This window comes from Jaculus jaculus, chromosome 9, assembly GCF_020740685.1.
Source record: "Jaculus jaculus isolate mJacJac1 chromosome 9, mJacJac1.mat.Y.cur, whole genome shotgun sequence".
NCBI classification, from domain to species: domain Eukaryota; kingdom Metazoa; phylum Chordata; class Mammalia; order Rodentia; family Dipodidae; genus Jaculus; species Jaculus jaculus.
In genome coordinates, this window is record NC_059110.1 from 115519202 (window position 1) to 115537909 (window position 18708).

At 51.5% G+C, this 18708-nt stretch overlaps 1 protein-coding gene across 2 annotated transcripts in view; it reads left to right on the forward strand.

Moving 5' to 3' along the window:
• Plekhm1 (pleckstrin homology and RUN domain containing M1) overlaps nucleotides 1-14769 on the forward strand; it is a 60909-nt gene extending 46140 nt beyond the window's left edge. For both annotated transcript variants that reach the window (XM_045159821.1, XM_045159822.1), the window contains exons 7-12: nucleotides 59-979; nucleotides 3568-3713; nucleotides 7256-7449; nucleotides 12628-12691; nucleotides 13076-13233; nucleotides 14330-14769. In XM_045159821.1, the coding sequence (XP_045015756.1) occupies nucleotides 59-979; nucleotides 3568-3713; nucleotides 7256-7449; nucleotides 12628-12691; nucleotides 13076-13233; nucleotides 14330-14441 (1595 nt within the window). In that variant the 3' untranslated portion in view covers nucleotides 14442-14769. The remainder of the gene's footprint in view (nucleotides 1-58; nucleotides 980-3567; nucleotides 3714-7255; nucleotides 7450-12627; nucleotides 12692-13075; nucleotides 13234-14329) is intronic.
• The last annotated feature ends 3939 nt before the right edge of the window (nucleotides 14770-18708 follow it).

Here is an 18708-nt window from a genome sequence, read left to right on the forward strand (position 1 = left end):
CTGGGGTGGGTGGCAAAGGGACGGGCCCATAGTCTAAAGTGCCTCTTTGTGCCTCCAGGCCTGTCCAACCCATTCCGGGGCCTCGTGAAACTGGGCACAGTGGCACGACGGGGGGCCATGGGCATCTGGAAGGAGCTCTTCTGTGAGCTGTCGCCACTGGAGCTCCGCCTCTACCTGAGCGATGAGGAGCGCACCTGTGTGGAAAGCTACTCCCTGCTACGTTGTGAGGCTGTGGGGCTGGCACACAGCGATGGGCGCTTTGAGCTGGTCTTCTCTGGCAAAAAGCTGGCACTACGCACCTCCTCCCAAGATGAAGCTGAGGACTGGCTGGACCGTGTGCGGGAGGCCCTGCAGAAGGTGCGGCCTCAGCAGGACGATGAATGGGTAAACATCCAGTACCCTGACCAGCCTGAGGACATCCCCCAGGCCCCGCCGGGTGCCCAGCCTTCTCACTCAACCCTGCTGCCAGAGCCTGCAGACCCCCAGCGCATGCAATTAGACTGGACGTCTGCTCAGCTTCCGGAGCCAGACGCTATTAAAGAGTCACTTTTGTACTTGTATGCAGACCGGACCTGGGTGCCTTATATTTTTTCCCTGTCCTTGGAGTCTTTGAAATGCTTCCGGGTGAGAAACAATGAGAAGATGCTAAGTGATAGCCATGGAGTGGAGACCATCCGAGACATCCTGCCAGACACGAGCCTCGGGGGCCCCGCCTTCTTCAAAATCATCACAGCCAAGGCCATCCTGAAACTGCAGGCCAGGAACACCGAGGAAGCCGCCGCGTGGAGGGACCTGGTCCGCAAAGTCCTGGCGTCCTACTTGGAGACAGCCGAGGAGGCTGTGACGCTGGGTGGCAGTCTGGACGAGAACTGCCAGGAGGTGCTCAAGTTTGCCACCAGGGAAAATGGCTTCCTGCTGCAGTACCTGGTGGCCATCCCCACGGAGAAGGGTCTCGACTCCCAGGGCTGCTTCTGTGCAGGTGCTGATCCACTGTCCGCCACCTCCAGCCTTCCAGCCACGCCCTTCCTTTGGGGGGCTCCATACCTCCCCTGGATTATGCAGCAGAGGAGTTTGCTCCTCCCCCCGAGCCTCTGCTCCTCCCTAGTGCCACTTTGGGCATCCCCGTCCCTTCCCTCTCCGGCCACTTTCTGGTGCTGGGTAGGATCTGTGGTGTCCTGTTTCCTTGGACCCTGCTGCTCCTGCACTGTCTTACTGCTGCACTGTCACATGCTTTTTTAGCAGGCTTTCATTTTCTTATTTTTTTTGAGACAAGGTCTCATTGTACAGCTCAGGCCATCCTTAAACTCATTAAGCTGCCTTGGCTTCCCAAGAGCTGAAATTACGGGTTTTTGTCACCACACCCAGTCAGCCTTTTCTCCTTGGTGTAATACATTGTACGTATTGTTCCATATCACGTATGGGGGTCTGCTGTGTCAGTATCATCTTGGGAGACCTAATTGTGTGCAAAACACTGAGCCAGATTCCTTCCTTGGATTATCCCATTTCCTCCTCAGAACAACCTGTGGAGATAGGTTTATAGTATAAGAGGAAAGAGACTCTGAGATAGTGTCTTATCCTAGGCTCCCAGTGAGTGGAAAAGCAGAATTGGATCTTGAAGGTTGTGCCTCAGAACCTATGCTCATATTATCCATATAGCTCACTGCCCACCTTCTATTGATATCTCTTCCCACCTACCCTCTGGATCTGCTGTCCCAGGGAGATGCCAGCTGCCCTGGTGGGGCAGAGCCTGTGGGAGCCTGCTTTAAGCGTCTGGAAGGAAGTGGCCTGTAGTGGGCCCCTGGAGGCTGGGAGAAGTGGCTGGTCAGGGCTTCCTGCAGGAGATACCTGCAAGCCTCTGCCTGCCCAGCACTCAGTCTGCCCTTGCAGGGGAGGTTTCTGCCTGTGCGGGGTGGGGAGTAGGAACGGCTTTGCTTGTGGTTGTCACCTGACAGCTAGGACTGCTAAACTGGGGTAATTCAGGCCCCTCACCCTGCATCACTGCCCAGGAGTTAGGCAGACACCAGTGATACTTGTGGTAGAGCTTATAGTTCACAGGGTGTTTTCAGAACCTTTGTAACAACCCCACAAGATAGCTGGCAGTAGCTAAATTTTATAGACAGTGAAATAGAACCTTGGGAACATTAAGTGAAGGTCAGGATGAGGCAGCTGGTAAGCCCAAAAGCCAGCTGTCTGGTCCCTAGACCAAAGGGACCCTTTGTCCTAACCCCAAGAGAAGCAAGATGTGGGTTTAGGATTTAAGCGGATCCTTAGCTTTTTGCCTGGGACATGACTGACTTCACTACCCATTGATATGGCAAGACCACCAACCAGAGGGCTAAAGCTGTCCCTGCCCCACTATTCCTGAAACACCATGCTGCTCTGAGCTCGTGTGGGCACAGGTGATGTCCACGTCCGCCTGTGCTGCTGCCCGCTTCCCTCCACCTGTGGCATCTACCCTCCGCTGCTTCTGCACTGGCTGGCTTAGTTGTTTCTAAGCCCTAGTAGAGAGTAGATAGAATGCAGGATGGCATTGGGAGGGAGCAGTGGTGGCTAATGGAAGAGAATGTGGGCTTTGAGACCACCCAAGCCCAAACTGGAGTACCATTGTGCCACTGAGTTTCTGTGTGACCCAACAGATTTCTTCCCCTTGGTTTTATTTGTTTGGGTATTTTTTTTTTAATTAAAATTTTTTATTAACATTTTCCATGATTATAAAATATATCCCATGGTAATTCCCTCCCTCCCCACCCCCACACTTTCCCATTTGAAATTCCATTCTCCATCATATTACCTCCCCATTACAATCATTGTAATTACATATATACAATATCAACCTATCAAGTATCCTCCTCCCTTCCTTTCTCTACCCTTTATGTCTCCTTTTTACCTTACTGGCCTCTGCTACTAAGTATTTTCATTCTCATGCAGAAGCCCAATCATCTGTAGCTAGGATCCACATATGAGAGAGAACATGTGGCGCTTGGCTTTCTGGGCCTGGGTTACCTCACTTAGTATAATACTTTCCAGGTCCATCCATTTTTCTGCAAATTTCATAACTTCATTTTTCTTTACCGCTGAGTAGAACTCCATTGTATAAATGTGCCACATCTTCATTATCCACTCATCTGTTGAGGGACATCTAGGCTGGTTCCATTTCCCAGTGGGTATTTGTTTTGAGATAGGGTTGGCCTATGGAGTCCTAGGCTGACCTCAAGTTCAGAATCCTCCTGCCTCTACCTCCACAGTGCTAAGATTCCAGGCCGTCACCACAGGCTAGGCAATAATTGTTCCACATGTGGACTGTCAGCAGTGTTGACTGAGTGGTGACTATTTTCCTTGTACTTAACTTTTTTTTTTTTTGGTTTTTTGAAGCAGGGTCTCACTGTAGCTCAGGCTAACCTAGAATTCACTATGTATTCTCAGAGTGGCCTTGAACTCACAGTGATCCTCCTACCTCTGCCTCCTGAGTGCTGGGATTAAAGGCGGGTGCCACTATGCAGACTCTCCTTACTATAGTAGCTTTTCTGTTCCTTGGAACTGTCTCTGACCTATCATCCATCTCCCCAGGCTGCTCACGACAGATTGGCTTTTCCTTTGTACGGCCCAAGCTCTGTGCCTTCTCTGGCCTCTATTACTGTGATATCTGCCACCAAGATGATGCCTCAGTGATTCCGGCCAGGATCATCCACAACTGGGACCTCACCAAGCGCCCGGTAAGTCTAGGCCAGCCTATCTTGGCCACACAGGGTTGCTGAGTGGCTGAGGAACATGCTGTTCTCTTTGCTGCTGCTCTGTCTCTTTGGAAGAGTTTGGCTGTAGGGAAGCCTGGGTCACTGGCTCAGGCCCTATGATGTGGGTCTGAAAGTTTGGTGCCTGTTTGCAGCACTTGAACAGGACCCTGTGAACCCCAGGTGGGAATCTGATGACAATACTCTGCAGCTATGGAAAGCATCAGCAACAAAGTCCATCACTGAGAAACTTAGGATAGATTTAATGTGTTGACAGATAGATGGGTGGAATTTTTTTTGAGGGAGGGTCTTACTCTAGCCCAGGATAATCTGGAATTCACTATGTAGTCTCAGGGTGATCTCAAACTCACAAGAATCCTCCTACCTCTGCCACCCGAGTGCTGGGCTTAAAGGCATACACCACCATGCCTGGCTTTTATAATGTCTTTTTAAATTAAGTAATTAATTAATTTAAAAATTTTTGTTGATTTTAATTTATTTATTTGAAAGTGACAGAGAAAGAGGCAGATAGAGAGAGAGAGAGAATGAGCGCACCAGGGCCTCTAACCACTGCAAACAAATTCCAGATGCATACGCCCCCTCGTGCATCTGGCTAATGTGTGTCCTGGGGAAACGAGCCTCGAACCGGAGTCTTTAGGGTTCACAGGTTCACAGGCTTAACCGCTAAGCCATCTCTCCTTATAATGTATTTTGATCATCCCCTATTTCTCTTCTTCCCAGCTAGTCCCATTTTAACTTTGATGTCTTTTGGTGGGGAGGGGGACTTAGGGCTGCTTGCATGAGCACAGGTGGGGAATTATTCACCAGAGCAGGGAGCTTACCAGTGGCTACACCATTGAAGAAAATGTTTTTCCCTTTCCCAGCAACCATTAACTGCCAGTAGCTCCTTGGGGAGGAGTGGGACCTTGTGAGCTCCTCCACCGTCCATAATGGAATGTTGTGCATGTTTGGCACCATAACGGCAGCTGTGCAGGTTAATAAATGCCCTGGCCATGTCATTTCGGAGGACCACACTGCACAGCACTCTTCCCTGTCCTCTGGTTCTTTGTAATTTTTATCCACCCACTCTTCTGCAGTGTTTTCTGAGCCTTGGATGGGGTGCCATAGATGTCCCATTTTGGATTGAGCCCTCAGCAGTCACTTATTCTCAGTATTTGGGCCAGCCAGGTGATCCTCCTACCTCTGCCTCCCAAGTGCTGGGATTAAAGGCGTGCGCCGTCCTGCCTGGTTTTCTTTCTTTTCTTTTTTCATTTGCTTTTATTTATTTTTTTAAATTTAGTTATTTGAGAGCAACAGACAGAGAGAAGGAGGGAGAGAGCAAGAATGGGCGCACCAGGTTTCCAGCCACTATAAATGAACTCCAGACGCTTGCGCCCCCTTGTGCATTTGGCTAACATGGGTCCTGGGGAATCGAGCCTCGAACTGCAGTCCTTAGGCTTCACAGGCCAGCACTCAACTTGCTTCATCACATGCTTCCTTTACTTAATATTACGTCTTGAATATTTTTCTGTATGTCCATTAAATGCTTCCAAACAAGATTTTATTTATTTTATTATTATTATTAGTAGTAGTAGTAGTAGTAGTAGTATTAGTATGCTTGAGACCTGAGGTCTATCATACTGCCTGTCCTCAGTTCACTTGTCAGAGTCTCTACAAGGGGACCTGTCTTCTAAGGTCACAGATATCCAAGACAGATGAAGAAAATGACAGGAGTTATCTGCTTCTCAGCCCCAGAGCCTGGGGCCAAGCAATCTTGGCCTCTGAATTTAGGACTGATGGCTCTGTTGAGTCACTTTCACCCCTGTAGAAGGAAAACACAAGTGTTGGCTTCTCTTTGGCTTTTTTTTTTTTTTTTTTTTTTTTTTTTTTTTTTGAGGTAGAGTCTCACTCTAGCCCAGCCTGACCTGGAATTCACTATGTAGTCTCAGGGTGGCCTCGAACTCATGGTGATCCTCCTACCTTCCAAGTGCTGGATTAAAGGCATGCACCACCATGCCTGGCTTACTTTTTTTTTTTTTTTTTTAAGGTACTTCTGAGTCTAGGAAATAGCCAGAGATCACTGGTCTGGGCAAGACAGGAAAAGTTAGAATACAACAAAGGAGTTAGTCTGTGGGTCTGGGGCTTCATTTTTCAGTTACTGCTCTGGCTGACCCACTTGCGCTGAGGCCTTGCCAGCCCCGGAAAGACACCAGCCCTGTCTGGGCTTTCAGGTTTTGTGTCTCGCCTCTGTCCACTGGGTAGAAAAGGCCCCAGGGAGCACTGCCTTGTGTGCAGTGCTAGGTAGTGTTCAGTATGCATTCCTGGGTGTTTTTCCAGCCGAGCCTTCCCTAGGGCCTGAGGCTGAGTCCAGGCAAGAGCTGGACTGAGTCTGGAGGAGCAGTTTACCCCAGAGTCACCAGGGTATTCATTGTCACTGGGCTGCGCCCAGGCTAGTGATTGTTACCTTAGGAAGGTGGGTTCTGGGGAAAGGAATTGTCTGTTGTGGGTGGGGAGGGTAGTGAGAGCTGCTGCTGAAGGTGGGATATAGAGGTGAGGAATTCCTTAGCTCTCAGATATGGAGGCAGGTCTCCTGAGGGCCCAGTTATATTCCCTGGTTCTCAGAGGGCAGCAGGGTCATAATGGACTCTCAAATTGCAGCTGGCAGCAGCTGACATTCACTGCAGATGTGACGCATGTCAGGTCCTGTGCCAAGAGCTTATGTGGGATATCTCCTTTAGACTAAACTCACAATAATATCATGAGGTACACTTTGCTTTTCCTCTGAGCAGCCTCAGCTCTTGGCACACAAGGAGGAAGCCACAGAGAAGAGAGTTTTTGTTAGTGTGGCATCCTGGTGATCTGAGACCGTGTTATGGGTGGGCTGGATAAGCCAACTTCTCTAAGCCTGTTTACTCGTCTATGGCAAAAGGGTAATGTCATCTCTCTCCGTGGGCTGTTCTAAAGCTGAGAACATGACATTAGGGACAGGGTCAAGAGCCGGGACTTCCTTGGTCTGATGGTCAGTTGGGAGATGCCGCCGTGGATTACTCAGCAGCACGGGTAGCTCTGGCAGTTAACTGCTCCTGGTGAGAGCTGAGGACACTTGAAAACCTTATGAAGTTGTGTCTGCTTGGTCATTTCCTGTTGCTGGAGCCTGATGGCAGCGGAGTCACCTGGTTCTTGAGTCAGAGCCAGAGGAGAGCGCCTGTTTCCTTTAGGCAGGAAAAGGGGGCTGGGAGGACAGGAAAGTGTGGGAAGTGTGTGAGTCCCACATGGAAGGACCCCCTCCCCCATCTCAGCATGGTCGGAAGAGGACAGTCACAAGGTTTGGGAGCAGGACAAACTGGGTTCAGGCTTGACCACCATTTCTGAACTCTGTGACCTTGGCCAAGTGGTTTCGAATCTCTGGCCCCATTTTCTGGACTGTCACGTAAAGAGAGCCCCACTTGCTGGAGGCAGGGGAAGGGCAGGTTGCACAGTGCGCAGCAGGCCCTGACTGAACAGCCAGTCTCTTGGTGGTGCCCCAGGTCTGTCGGCAGGCCCTGAAGTTCCTGGCACAGATCCGGGCCCAGCCCCTCATCAACCTGCAGCTGGTGAACGCCTCTCTGTATGAGCATGTGGAGCGCGTGCAGCTCATTGGCAGGAGCCGGGAGCAGCTGAAGCTTCTCGGGGACTACCTGAGCCTGTGCCGAAGTGGCGCCCTGAAGGAGCTGAGCAAGAGGTGAGCACCCTGCCTGTGCATGCCCCAAGCACACACATAGGCCAAGCCTAGGTAAGGCATCCCGCAGGGAAACATGCCAGGGCATCCTTTAGGGGTAGCTTTGGTTCCCCTGTGTGGTTCTCTTCTACCCACCCATTCATTCAACAAATACTTAAGAACAACTGAGTTCTAAGCACCAGGAGAAGTCAGTAAAAAGGAAGGCAGGTGGGCTGGCAGCACCCCAGCCAGGAGGCAATAGCTGGGAAGGAAGAAGGACACTCTGGAAGTGCAGAGGAGACGGCTGACCCGGAGGGGAGGGCTGGAAGACATACTGGGTAGATTTCTCAGAGGGAGTGACTCCTGAGCGGAGACCTGAAAAGTGAGTAGCAATTGGAGGCGGGAGTAAGCGGGCAGAGCTTCCAGGCAGAAGAGTGGCATATGGAGCGTGGTGGAAGGGACTGTACACAGAAGGCCCACGGAGGGCTTTGGCTGAAGGGGGAGCGGAAGCAGGTACAGTGGTGAGGGGCAGAACCAGAGAGGGACACCAACCTGTCTTCATCCTTTAGCTACTTGTTGCTGACAGTTGACAGCATCTCTCCCAATATCCTGTAGTGTGCAGTTGATGCCATCCTCAGGAGACCCTTCTAGAAGTCTCTCGGTACCTGGAGCCTTTGGTGCTCCAGGGCAGGGAGGTGATGCTGGACTTAGAGGCCCTCTTTGTGCCTGCCTCGAATACCTCCTAGCCCTGTGCTCATGGCCCAGGCTGCAGCTTTGAGGGACTGTGCTCTCTGGGGGCCCTCAGGAGGGGAGACCTCAGTATAAACATTGTGTCTAACTTTGCTGGATCTTTGGAGATTAGGGGGCTCACAAGCCACTTGCTTCACCAACCTCACCTCCTCAGGAGCTGACTTGGAGAGTGTCTCTGTGGGTCTAGGTACACATCAGTTCTAAGGCACATCTTCCCTACCCTTCAGCGATGGGTGTTTCCATTGCAAGTCCCTGGTTCTGAGGGGACAAAGCCACAGAGTGCTGTACTAAGCACGGGGATTGCTAGCCCCTCACAGCCTAGCAGAGCAGCAGCTGAACCCTGAGGCTTTCTCTTCCTTTCCATGAGGCCTAGAGGACCAGAAAGCCCTCTGGGGGAGGCTCTACCACCCCAACATCAGCCCAGTACCTTTTTCTCTGAGGTTGACTCATTCTCCTTTGAAGATTCCATGGCCCAGGGCTCCACAGAACCTGCCTTCCTGCTTCTGCCCATTGGTGAAATCTTGGGTGGGAAGAGGGGTCCTGCTGCTCTCCCTGGCACGTGAGGAGCCTGCAGACCTGTGTAGACGTGGGTTCTGGACACTGGCCGCACCTACCCTCCTCACCTGCTGAATTGTCCAGGCAGCCCCAGGCGGGTGCTAGGGTGTCCTGCTCCTGTCTCCACCATGGTACAGCCCTGCATACCTACTTTGTACCTACTGGCTAGAAGGTAGGGCATCCTTCAGGAAGTCTCCTTTCAGAGGAAGGAAGCATAGTGCAGAGGAAGAGCATATGAGTAGCTCCTGCCCAGCCCCGGCTGCTGCGTGACTGAGCAGCAGCTTCGCTTCGTTTCTCTGGAGCCCATTTCCCATCTACAAAATGGGCTCATGATCCTGGGGCTACAAGATCTTCTGGAGCTTGGTGAGGACCACTGAGAGGGTCAGTGTCTGGGCCTCAGACAGCAAACAGATGGCTGGATCAGCTTGGTATGCTCCCTGAGAGAGGATTTAACTAAGCCAGCCTGGGCAGGTGCCAGAGGGCCAGAGAGCGCCCAGAGGACTTGGTATGTGATCTGAGGACTTCCAGTTCTTTTCTTTCTTAACTTCTACTTTTTAATTTTTTGTTTTGTTTTTTGAAGTAGGCTCTCACTCTAGTCCACGCTGACCTGGAATTCACTATGGAGTCTCGGGGTGGCCTTGAATTCACTGTGATACTCCTACCTCTGCCTCCCAAGTGCGTGGGTTAAAGGTATGCGCCACCATGCCTGGCCTAATTTTTTTTTTTTTTTTGAGGCAAGCCCAACAGACTGACTTTTTTTTTATGCAAGAGAGAGAGTGTGAGAGGAAGAACTGGTGCGCCAGGGCCTCAGCCACTGCAGTCAAACTCCAGATGCGTGCGACCTCGTGCGCTTGTGTCACTTTGCGCATCGGGCTTGCATGGGACCTGGAGAGTCGATCGTGAGTCCTTAGGCTTTGCAAGCAAGCGCCTTAACCATTAAGCCATTTCTCCAGCCCTTACATTTTTTTCTGATGTATGTGTATGTTGACCATAGTGTGATACATAGTGTGGTATAAGCACGTATGTGCTAATGCATGTGCTCCATGCACATACATGCAGAAACCAGAGGAGAATGTGAGGTGTCCTCTTTCCACGTGTTTCCTTAAGACACAATTCTTGCTCAGCCCAGAACTATCATTCTCCACCACCACTCTGGCAATTCTCTAGTCCTCATGCCCCCGCCTCCTGTACAGGAATGGATTACAGATGTGTGTGCCCATGCCCAGCTGTTTATGTGGTAAGGAATCAAAATTGGCTGATCTTAGGCCCTCTCAGACCCTCCTGTTGCAAGGCAAGCACTCTTAACCACTGGATCATTTCATCTCCTCAGCCCTATGTTTTCTTATTTTTTTAATTTTTAAAAAATATTTTATTTGTTTGAGAGAGGGAAGGATGGAGAGAGACAGAGACAGAGAGAGAATGGGCATGCCAGGGCTTCTAGCCGCTGCCAACGAACTCCAGATGCATGTGCCACCTCATGCATCTGGCTTACATGGGTCTTAGGGAATCAAACTAGGTCCTTTAGCTTTGCAGGCAAGTGCCTTAACTGCTAAGCCATATCTCCAGCCCCTTTTTTTTTTCCTTAAAAAAAATACTTTTCTTGAGCCAGGCGTGGTGGCGCATGCCTTTAATCTCAGCACTTGGGAGGCAGAGGTAGGAGGATCACCGTGAGTTCAAGGCCACCCTGAGACTACATAGTGAATTCCAGGTCAGCCTGAGCTAGAGAGAGATCCTACCTCAAAAAACCAAAAAAAAAAAAAAAAAAAAAAAAAAACTTTTCTCGGCTGGAGAGCTGGTTCAGCAGATGGGCACCTGCAGTGCCGCCATGGGAACATCGGAAGGGTTTGAACACAGGCCTCCTCATTCTGATCAGCAGTTAGGAAAGACCACTCTACCTAGTGTGCTGGCTCATGCCTAGAATCCCAGCACTTAGGAGGTAGAGACAAGAGGATTAGGAATTCAAGGTCACCCTCAGCTCCACTGTGAGTTCAAGACCAGCCCAGGCTATATGATGTCATATCTCAAAAAGTTCTGGGAGGGAGGAAGGAAAAGACAATTCTGGCAGTAGTGGGGAGCTAGGGGTGAAGGGGCATCCTGGAAGGCACCGTTGTAATCATTTACATGGAGTTGGAAGGCCTGACCAAGAGGCAAGGGCTGAAGAGGCCTGGCCTGGACAGCTGGGAGGAGCTGCCCAGTGTTCCTGGCAGCAGACTGGCAGGGCCTCCAAAAGGAGGTTCTTGGCAGTCCTGAGACATGTCTCCTAAGTGACTTCCTGGGCCTTTGGGAAAGAGCTATCTTAGAAACGCCCTCAGGGATGTCCCCACCAGACCTCAGTTCTCCATGGCCGAGGAGAGCTGGCCAGACAGGTAGAGACAGGTGACACCCAGGCCATCAACAGGAGTCTCGCTGATCACCAAGCCTTGCCTGAGCCCTCTCTCCAACATTTCCCAGATCCTAGCATTTCCTCTGCTCCTTTCTCCAGGCAGTCAGCCTTGGACAAGAACACTGAGAGGGGTGTCATTGTGTGATAAGAGAAACCAGGGCTCAACCCGGCTGTTTTGCAGTGCCTGAGCATCTCCTCCTGTGGCTTCAACAAGCATCGCAGAGGAATCAATGCTTGTCCTCCCTGAGAGTGATAGGCCAAGGCTACAGTGGTTCCCAGGGAGAGGCTTTTGGCCGGGATAGCTCCTAGGACAGGGCAGAGGGCACATGACAGGGATAACTCTCCATCAAATCAGCCCCACCCTTCCTGCCACCCAGGGCCAGCCTGTGCAGCTCCCCCTCACTTGTTTTCCTAGTGATAAATGGCAGCTTCCTGTTCCCAGAAAGTGGGACTCACCGGGGAAACCAGCATGGCGAACTGAGTGGCAAGCTGCTAGTGCTCCACCGCAGGGTGCAGCCGGCCTGCGTGCGGGACCTGCCGTCTCTGCCCCAGGTCGGGCTTCCTGTGAGCCACAACTGAGGCCATTGCCTGGGGCATGGCTGAGCCCCCCAGGAATCTTAACACTCTCTTGCCACAGATGCCTGGGCTTCCAGGCCCAGGGTCTCAAGCTTCCTCGGGCTTGGAGTGTCTCCCAGTGACAGCAGAACTTGCACAAACATACAACAGGGCTGGGCATAGGTCTGTGCCAGGGATCTTCTGCAAACATTCCCTAGCCAGCCCTCAGGGTGTGACCTGGAGTCCCTACCTCGGTGTGGTGGGAACCGGGGCAGAGCTACGGCCTACCTTCTTCCTCTGCTCCCCACCCCTGAAATAGGACCTGCATGGCTCAGTTGTTCTCATAGAGCATCAAAACCAGATACATAAGTATATATCCTTCAGCTGGACCAGGAGCTAGCAGGGGTCAGCTACCAGTGAATGCCTTTCTGTCCCTCGCGCTGTCCCTGGTGTGTGATGACGGCTGTGAGTCCATGGCGTGTGTAAGGGTACAGGCTGTAGAGGCAGACTCCTGTGTTCCAGCTCCAGCTATGACTCTTCAGTGTGTGGCCTCAGGCAAGCAATTTAACATGCGCTTCCTGTCTTCTCTAAAGGGGGAAAACAAGACGGGCCTCACAGGGTTACTGTAGGATTAGATGAGTGAGTCTGCTGCAGGCTCTTAGCCCAGTTCCTGGTACCAGGTGTCAGCACGCCTCATGTCCGTCCTCATTACTGTTAGTCATGTGTTTATGATGTGCCAAATGCCTTCAACAAATTATCTAATCCTTAGAACAATTCTGAGTCTCAGGGAGGTCACTTGAGGTTCAGAGGTTAAAGTAGGTCTCTCCAGCTGGTTAGTGTACCAAGTAGCCCAGGCGGGCATGCAGAAGGACTGACTCGTGCTCTGGGTCTGGATGGTCAGTGGCAGGAGGGCTGGCCTTGGAATCTCATCTGAGGAAGGCTTTGTGTTGCCTCTGCAGGCTGGGCCACAGGAATTATCTCTTGGAATCTCCCTACAAGTTCAGTGTTGCTGACCTCCAGCAGGTAAGCATACCATGCCCCCATGAGGCCACTCACTGCTGGAGAAATCAGAGAAGATGCCTGCAGCTCCCTGAGGGAAGACAGCATTCTGAACTGTGTCTGCCCCTTGCCTCCAGGCAGTCATGCCTCCCCTCCCCCAGCCTCCTAGAAGTACCAGGGCTCCAGCAGGCCCAGGGTCCTAGGAATGACAGTGACAGTCTTTCCCTCCAGAGGGCAGAATGGATTTGGGTCCTGTCAGTCCCATCCCCCACTGACCTCAGGGTACCAACAAGGTGCTTATATCACAGAGCCCGAGGTCTCCTTGCCTACCCGGAACCAAGGAGGTGCTCAGACAGGTACCATGGTGACATAGCCGAGCCCCTGACTGGTCTGCACTTGTTCCTGCAGATAGCAGAGGGGATGTACGAAGGGTTCCTAAAGACCCTGATTGAGTTTGCCTCCCAGCACGTCTACCACTGCGACCTGTGCACCCAGCGAGGTTTCATTTGCCAGATCTGCCACCACCATGACATCATCTTCCCCTTTGAGTTTGACACCACAGTCAGGTACGTGGGGCACCCTGCCAGCCTTCTCCAACCCATAGCCTGGCCCTGCATCCTTGGTAGCAGGCCTTGATACCGTGCGCTGGTGCCCACAGTGATGAAGCTGCCAGAGCAACCTGGGATTACAGGGCTTCCTCTGCCATGTCACCCCAAGAGAAGAGGTGGCCTGCTGACTCTTAGAGCAGGGTGTCCCTGACCTCAGTTCACCTTGGTTTGAGAGAGGACTGAGCCAGGTACAGCACTGGCTCAGAAGCACTGGCACGAGACCTGGCATAAGATAGGTACCTGGTGGGTAGTGGTCATTTTTGTCCCTCATTATTGTTCATCATCATTTGTTTTATTTTATTTACTTACAAGCAGATAGAACTGTGGAGAGAGAGTGAAAGAATGAGAATGGGAGGGAATGGGCATGCCAGGACATCTTGATACTGCAAACAGACTCCACATGCATGCGCCACTTTGTGCATCTGGTTATGTGGACTCTGGGGAATTGAAACCAGGCCATCTGGCGTTGCAAGCAAGTGCCTTTAACCACTGAGCCATCTCTCCAGCCCCTCCTCATCATGTTGTAATAGAAACCAGTGTCCAGCTTTCCTTTATCCCATGTGGAGGGTGACGAACTAAGCTAGGGGGAGTACCTACTCACCTTCAGTAGGTGAGCCAGGCAGAGTCTGACCTGAACAGGCCTGGCTGTTGTTTAAACTATTTTAAAACTAGCCAGGGGGCTAGAGAGATGGCTTAGTAGTTAAGGTACTTGCCTGTGAAGCCTAAGGACCCAGGTTCGATTCCCCAGTACCCACGTAAGCAAGATGAACAAGGTAGTACATGCGTCTGGAATTTGTTTGCAGTGGCTGGAGGCCCTGGTGCACCCATATTCTCTCTCTCAAATAAATAAATAAAACTAAAAACATTTTTAAAAAATAACTAGTCAGTTACAGGTTGAATGTCTGAAGTAGCTTTCTGGGAGAAGTGGGGGACACTACCTATCGGCGCAGGCTATAAGTAGAACCAGCCTTCACATGAGTTTGGTACAGGGCCCTAGCAGGCCTGGCCAAGGGTACATTGGGATGACTGGCAGAGCTCACTGTTCTCCCTGCAGGTGTGCTGAGTGCAAGACTGTCTTCCACCAGAGCTGCCAAGCAGCCATGAAGAAAGGCTGTCCTCGCTGTGCCCGCCGGCGCAAGTACCAGGAACAGAATAGTCTCAGCTAACCCTGATGTCCTGACCCACCGAGGCCAGGGGAACTGCAGCTCAGTCATGGGGCTGGGTTTTCTTGGCTCCTTGGTCTCTCCCAGGACAACCCTCAGGTGTGGACAGATCTCAGCCCTCCAGAGAAAGCCCAGAAAGCCCCATGGCCCCACCACTTCTCTGTTTCAGGAGAAGAGGGACCCGGCCACATGCTCCTTTCCTGGGCCTTTTGACGGGTCTGGCTCGCCTCACTATCACGGCACCTCCATTAGGGCTGTCATACACTGTGGAAATGAGACTTGGAGAACATTTTCGACTCTACATTCCTGATTAAAAGGTCTAGTTTTTTAAGGTGGGGTTTTTTTTTCCCTTCATATTTCAGCAGAAAATATTTTTTTAGTCTTTCCCCTACACAAGTCACCCAAACAACCCAGGCCTTCCTACCCCAAGCAATTGGGTAAGAGCCACCCAAGTCCAGCCTGGTGGCAGGCAGGGGTCTGGGTGGGCAGTCCACTGTGGGAGAGAGCCTGTCTGTGGACTGGGTGCCTCTCCTTCACCCTCTTGCACATGCTTACAACAGCTTAAGTGTCACGTGCCAAATTATCCATCCCACAAGGTCGGTCGGTTGTGATGGTCTTCTTCCTCCTCCCTCATCTCCATGACCCGCACCTGAAAAGCCTCCCCTGCCTTCCTGAGTGTCAGGGCCCTCTGCCTCCTCTGGCCTGGAGTCATGGCAGGGCAAGAGCAGGGATGGCCCAACACCAGCACTGTCAGCACTTTGATCCTTACCTAGTTCAAGAAGGCCATCATCTTGCCCACCCTCACCCTGTGACCTCCTCAGTCCTGCAGAGGTGTCAGGGTCCACCCCTGCCTGAGTTAGCCCTTCCAGGGTAAAGTAGGCTGGACACCAAAGAAGCCACAGGTTTCAGCTGTGGAGAAGACACCTCACCCTTTTGCAGAAGTGGGCAGAAGCTGTCCTGTGGGAACCTTATCAGCCTCAGTGTCCAAGCCATGAGTTCACGAAGCTTCTGTGGACCTGACTGGCCCAGCAGGGCTGCATGGAGCCTAGAAAACTGCCTAGTAGCAAAGTTAAGATTGCCTTTAAATTTTTTTTTTATTGGCAACTTCCATAATTATAGACAATAAACCATTTTAATTCCTTCCTCCCTCCCATTCCCCTTCGCCACTCTTCTCTCCATCACATCCCCTCCCCCTCAATTAGGCTCTGTTTTATTTTGATGTCGTCATTTTTTCCTCCTACTGTGAGGGTCTTGTATATGTAATGCCAGACACTGTGAGGTCATGGATATCCAGGCCATTTTGTGAATGGAAGAGTGCATTGTAAGGAGTCCTACCCTTCCTCTGGCTTTTACATTCTTTCTAGCACTTCTTCCACAATGGACCCTGAGCGTGGGAAGGTGTGATAGAGATGTTTCACTGCTGAGCATGCCTCTGTCACTTCTCAGCATTAAGGTGCCTTTTTGAGTCATCCTAGAGGTCACTGCCATCTGAAAAGAGAAGCTTCTCTAAACAAAAGTGAGAATAGTGTTAATATATGGGTATATGCATTTAGCCAGACACCAGCAGGCATTACACCCCTAGGGCTCATGACTTCCCATCATAGGTTTTCAGTATCAGCATATATTTCCTTCCATAGAGCGGGCCTCCAGTCCAATTAGAGAGCGGTTGTTTCCCTCTATAACAGACATGCCACTATTGCACCCATTGGTTCATTTGGCCTGGCTGGTGAAACTCAAGGCTTACAGCGTCCATTGTTTATCTCCACTAATGACTTCTCTGTCCCATGGAGCTGTATGCAGCGTAACTTTTTCCAGCTTTCTGTCAGCTGGTCTACAGAGAGAAGGTTTCAAGCTCAATTCCAGCAAGGTATCTCAGTGGCCTTGCAGCCCAAGCATATGGGATCTTCTGCAGTAGTGTCTTACCATCTATTCCTGGTGTGAAACCAAGGACCTCAGCAATGGCTTGTAATGTTTTCGGGGCATCAGGGACCTCCCTGGCCAACAACTCACTGTGAGGTACCCCATCCCTGGCACTGAATTTTTTTTAGTAACAATCTTTGGCTTCTGGGTATGCCATTGTCCAAAAAACTAGGTGTCCATTCAGCTTATTCACACCCTCCCCCCACTTCCTTTACTCAGACTCTTCCCCTGACCTCACTTAGGTGTTTCCAACCCCACTAATCTGTCCATCTACTTACATGTATACAATACCAGTCCTCCCCCTCTCCTCCCTCCCTTAACGTCCCTTTCTAACTTACTGGCCTCTGTTTTATTTCAACTCACAAAGGTTGCCTTTTAAAGGGGCCTTGGAGCTGGTGGGAACTTGGGAGTTTTCTGTAGGTAACAGATCACCACCTGGAGGTTTGGGGGAAGTGGGTGTGGTCGGTGCTGCTTTCCCCTCCTCTTCTGGGCCCAGCAGCCCATCTGGCCATCCCAGAGCTCTGACCTTGGGAGTCAGAGGCCTCAAGGGGAGATGTGCCTGTCATGTTAAGAGGCGAGGCTTCCCACCCTCGCTGAGGTGAAGGGCTGCTGAGTCACCTGCCCGGGCGAGGAGCTAGAATTGTGCAATAGAGCAGAGGGGGCGGTAGGCAGGTGGCAAAGGCTGCCAGCCACACAGCTCCTCGGTCCCTGTCATGGAAGGTGATGCACACCAGTGCCTGGAATGCCAAAGACTGGAAAACCAGAAAGTGTCCATATCCTCACCCCACCCCCACGGCCAGAGTTCACACCTTCCCACAACCACTGCCTGATCCTAGCTGCCTTGCCCTGGGCCCTTGGGTGGACCTTGGCTAGGAGTGCATTCCAGAAAGTGCCCCAGGAGGCAGCAGGACTCTGCCTGCCCCTAGGATTGTGAACATTAGAACTGGGTCTCCCCCTTACCAACAAGCTGCTGATGTGTTCAGATGAGTATGCAGATCCCACGCTGCCGGGGGAGAGCTCACGGGAGCCTCTGTAGTGCCCACACTATTTTAACAATGTTCTTTTATGCAATAAACTAATTCTGGCGAGTGGGGCTCCCGCCCTGAGAAGTGCTTGGCAAAGTACTGACTGAGCTGCCGCTGCCTGTGGTATTTGAACAATGTTTCAGTAAAGAGCTGATTGTTCTAATCACAGTCTGACTTCTGAATCCGAACCCTGTTGATTCTGGGCAACCACAGCCACCAGGGCCATCAAGCGTAATTCTCTCCTCCTGGGCATGGGGTCTGGGGATCCACGGAGCACTCTGGCAGATGGGGAGGGGGGTGCTTGTGTCGTGGTTGTAGTTAGGTAGAAGAGGGTGAGTAACACTGTTTAGTTGCCCCCTAGGGTGGGGCTTTGGGTTTGATTTACCCACACTGTCATATGGACTGAAGCTAATCCTCTGGGTTTCTTTGCCGCCTTAAACACAGCACGTGTACCCCACACCATCCAGTGAGAGCTCAGAATCTGGAAGTGGGAGGGGGCAGTTGACAGCTCCAGGATGCATGGCTTTAGGGATCAGAGGAGCCCCTCCTTGTCTACGGACTTTCCTCAGAAGTCCAGGGGGGCCTCCAGGGGAATTCCCCCCAACACTGTCCATGTAAGAACAAAGGAAGGAAACCAACTAATTCCCAGGGAAATGAGGTTGCAGGAAAATAGGACAGAAAAAGACAACACTCAGGACACCTTGTCTATCTATATATATATAAGCCCCAGGCCCATTCCACAGCCCCCAGAACCTCTTCTCCAGAGGCTTGGGCCCAGAGAAAGGGAAGAGAAACTGAATTTGGGAGCTATGGGAGGTGGGACCAGCTGACACATGAGCTGGTTCTATTCTGTCTTGGGCTTGGTTCCTCCATCTCCCCCACAATGCCTGGAAAGGTGCACTTCCCCTTCCCTTCTGCCTGGAGCAGTTTGGGAGGGTTGGAGATCTCAGCCCCCAAAAGCCCAAAGTAGCAATAATAAGTAATAAAGTGTGTGTACTTATTAGCGCTGTGCTTGGTGTACCTCATTTAATCCTCCCAGCAACAGCCCACAATAGGTGTTAACCAGCCCTCGGTGAGGAGAGAAAACTGAGGTACAGGCAAGGCAGTACTCCCATGCCTAAAGGCCAGCAAATGGCAAAGTTGAGCAGCAGACTGCCAGATTCCAGATGGCCTCCCTGGCTTGCTGAGTGACAAGGCCAAGTGGAGAAGGACACCACCAGGTGAGGTGGACAGCCTGCTCATCCAGCCACTCTACGTAGAACACCGGGGACGAGAGCTGCATTCGGCCATAGGCTTTCCCTGGTGGGTCCTGACGTGCTACCAGT